Source organism: Penaeus monodon, chromosome 24 (assembly GCF_015228065.2).
Source record: "Penaeus monodon isolate SGIC_2016 chromosome 24, NSTDA_Pmon_1, whole genome shotgun sequence".
NCBI lineage: Eukaryota > Metazoa > Arthropoda > Malacostraca > Decapoda > Penaeidae > Penaeus > Penaeus monodon.
In genome coordinates this window covers 10,881,769-10,884,770 of record NC_051409.1, presented here as the reverse complement: position 1 = coordinate 10,884,770, position 3,002 = coordinate 10,881,769, and the positions used below count along the sequence as shown (strand labels likewise).

The following is a 3,002-nucleotide window of genomic DNA, read 5'->3' as shown; positions in this document are numbered from 1 at the left end:
AGTACTTACCTGTTAAGTCTTGTGACAATGGAATACTTTCTAGGAAATATTTTCTAGGAAATTGAGAGAAACCACATATGCCAAGTAGCCCAAGGCATAAGAATGTACTGGAGGCAAAAGAACCTGAGGACCAGAGGGCAGTGTCAAGAGAAATAGAAACTCTTGACTACCAATTCAGAGATTTCATGCTGAAGAAATAAGAAAAGTTGTTTCAAAATACTACAAACAATTATTTCTATAGAAATAAAAATAATTATATATTTTCCTTTCCCTGGTCTACATATAATGAAATCTTAACTATGTATATTATTCATGTTTGCATAATGAGGATTACATACATGTAATAGTATCCTGTATGAATGGTTAAAAGTATTCTCTTTTATTTTCAGCACTTTTTGGTCCATTCTGAATATTGTACCTGCTTCATGTGTATCTATCATATTGCCAACATATGCTTCTAGTTTACTTAAAAAATAACTACCAATAAGCAACACATTCAAAGCATTACTTACAAGAATTGCACTCTATCTTTTTCTGAGAATGCAACCAGACTGGAAGCACTTCATGTCACATTACATACAGTCCTGATGACTGATCACCATTAAAAAAAGAATATATTCAAAAGAAAAAATAAAACAATCTTATAGACCAGAAATATATCAGTTCTTTGTATTGTACATTGACTTTATATAAAAGGGTTCTTCACAAAAGAGTGACTTACAGACTGCAACTTCCTCAACAAACATCACAGCTGACATATTAAGTGCGATTAAACACAGTTTTCACACAGCGTTATCCACCATTTACACATTTCTGTACAAAATACACTGAAGCTGATCTTTCAAAGTTCTAAAAGTAGCTGTCATGAAAGTTCTTTAACAACCACTATTTCTTTTTCTGATGAATTCAGGAATATCATATATACTGTTATTTCTTTTTACTTTCAGCACTGAACCTGTGGCCTTAGTACATCTAACACTCACTTTTAGTCAAATTAACTTGTCCACTTTTATTACACAAATTGAAAATTTCTTTGCAAGTTGTGTTACCCTGATAATCCAGAAATACCTGGCAATTTAATTTTTCCTTCATTTGTTTATGAATAACATTTCTGAACTCAAAAATCTACATTTCATAATGATTTTTTTTCCACCCAAATTCTCTGTTGTGATCAGTTTTAATTGTCTGTGCAAAACCTTTGATAATGCTGCCACATGGATTAATTGAATTGTAAATTTCAATCCACCTTTATGGATTATCAGGAAGATTTAGTAGCTCATTACAAACTGTAAAACAATACTTTGACTTTTTTACACATATTACACAAATCATTGTTGAAAGAAAATTTGAGCAAAGATATGAGTGTGAAAGATATTTCTAAGTGATCATTTAGGCCAGAATATGCGTTTATATAAAGCCTCCTCACCCGTGGGGAGGCTCCTCAGCTAGACAAATGTCTCAGGCTCTGTTGGATCTGACGCAATAATCTCCCATCGCTTCCACAGTTGTGTCTGTCCTTCACTAACATTTGATGCACTCATATCTGGAAGGTGTCCGGTTGGGTGTCTTTCCCCAGTGTAGCGGCGGCGGGTATAGCGACGACCCCCACCATAGTCCCTGTGTCCCCGTGTTTCCCGTGCGATTTCATCACGATTTTCAGGCGTAGTGCCACTTCCTTCTGTATGATGAGTTACTGTTTTAATGTTATCTGCAGTTTTGGAGCGGCCTATTGGAAAAAGTCCGTGGGAAGCAACGGATGAGGAACTTTTACTTTTTGATGGTGTTGCTGGAGGTTTGGTGCCAAAGGTGTGAGTTACCGAATGTGCTATTGGATTGTTGCTTAACTCACCCCTACGGCGTGGCTGAGGTGGGGGTGAATTTGGTGGTGATAGTCCTGGTGTTCCAGAGTCAGGACTAAGCCAAAGAGGAGGTGAACCAGCGCCACTCAGAGGCGATGATGTGCCTGAAGCATACACATCAGACAAGGGTGTGTTACGAGGCGAGGGAGACAGTGTATAAACATCTGCCGAAGATGAAGACAGGACAGAGTCATGACTCTGTTTATCACCACCTTTCTTAGTCAGCGGTTGAAAGCTCATGGTGCCAGTAATGGGCTGACCAAGGTAAGAGTCACTACTACCTGAACGTTGCCTGGCAATATCATTTCTTGGAGACCCGCCTCCTTTATGTGGTGATGAACGTTGCCGATTTTTTTTATCATCACTAGTACTAGAGTCTTCAATAAAAGGAATTTCTTTATCTTGTGCAAATGCCAAGGGTCCTCCTCCTTGGGCTAATGGCACAGGAATACGTAATGATGCAGTTATTACTCCAGAATTATCAATTTCTGGGGATGATAATCTCCGCACAGTAGGTTCTGGCACTTGTAGTCTTTCCTGATTAACGGACTGATCACTAGAACTGCGTTTCCGATGCTCTCCTCTATCCTCCTCTTCCTGATTTCTTAGACCCAGGCTTTCTACCTTTTCTTTGGATGCTGATCTACTCTTTCCACTGGCATCTGTGCCTTTTCTCCTATCACTTCCTGTCACTGACGCCTCATCCTTACTTTTTCCTTTGTCCCGCCTGCGGTCTGAATCCTCCCGGCGGAAATTCCTGTCCTCAGAGCCCCGAGATGAACTCTTGTCTCTCTTCCTGAACCATCGAGATTTTTCAGGCTGCCTCTCTTCGCTCGTTCTGTCTAGTTCTCGGGAAGAACTCTTTTCGCGTTTCCTAAACCACCCTCGCTCTTCACTTGCTGATGAAACTGGGACATCTGCTCCTTTGTCTCGTCGTCGCCCACGGCCATCTTCTTCCTCATCTGGATATCTTCTGTAAAAAGAGACACATTATATAAGGTGACTGCTTTTAATCAGCCACTTTAGAAGAATCTTTACAACAAACCCAAAAAATATTCCCTTACAAAGCATACTTGATAACAATATCAATAAGAAGGTTATCATGGATATTTTGAGACTAGAAGTGAATTGATTGCAAAAACT

General features: G+C 39.3%; 1 protein-coding gene across 1 annotated transcript in view; it reads right to left on the bottom strand.

Annotated features, from left to right (window-relative positions):
• Positions 1-644: 644 nt before the first annotated feature.
• LOC119588563 overlaps positions 645-3,002 on the bottom strand; it is a gene marked incomplete in the record, with an annotated part of 91,152 nt that continues 88,794 nt past the window's right edge. Inside the window, 1 exon segment of the mRNA XM_037937203.1 lies at positions 645-2,832. Within this exon segment, the coding sequence (XP_037793131.1) occupies positions 1,446-2,832 (1,387 nt within the window).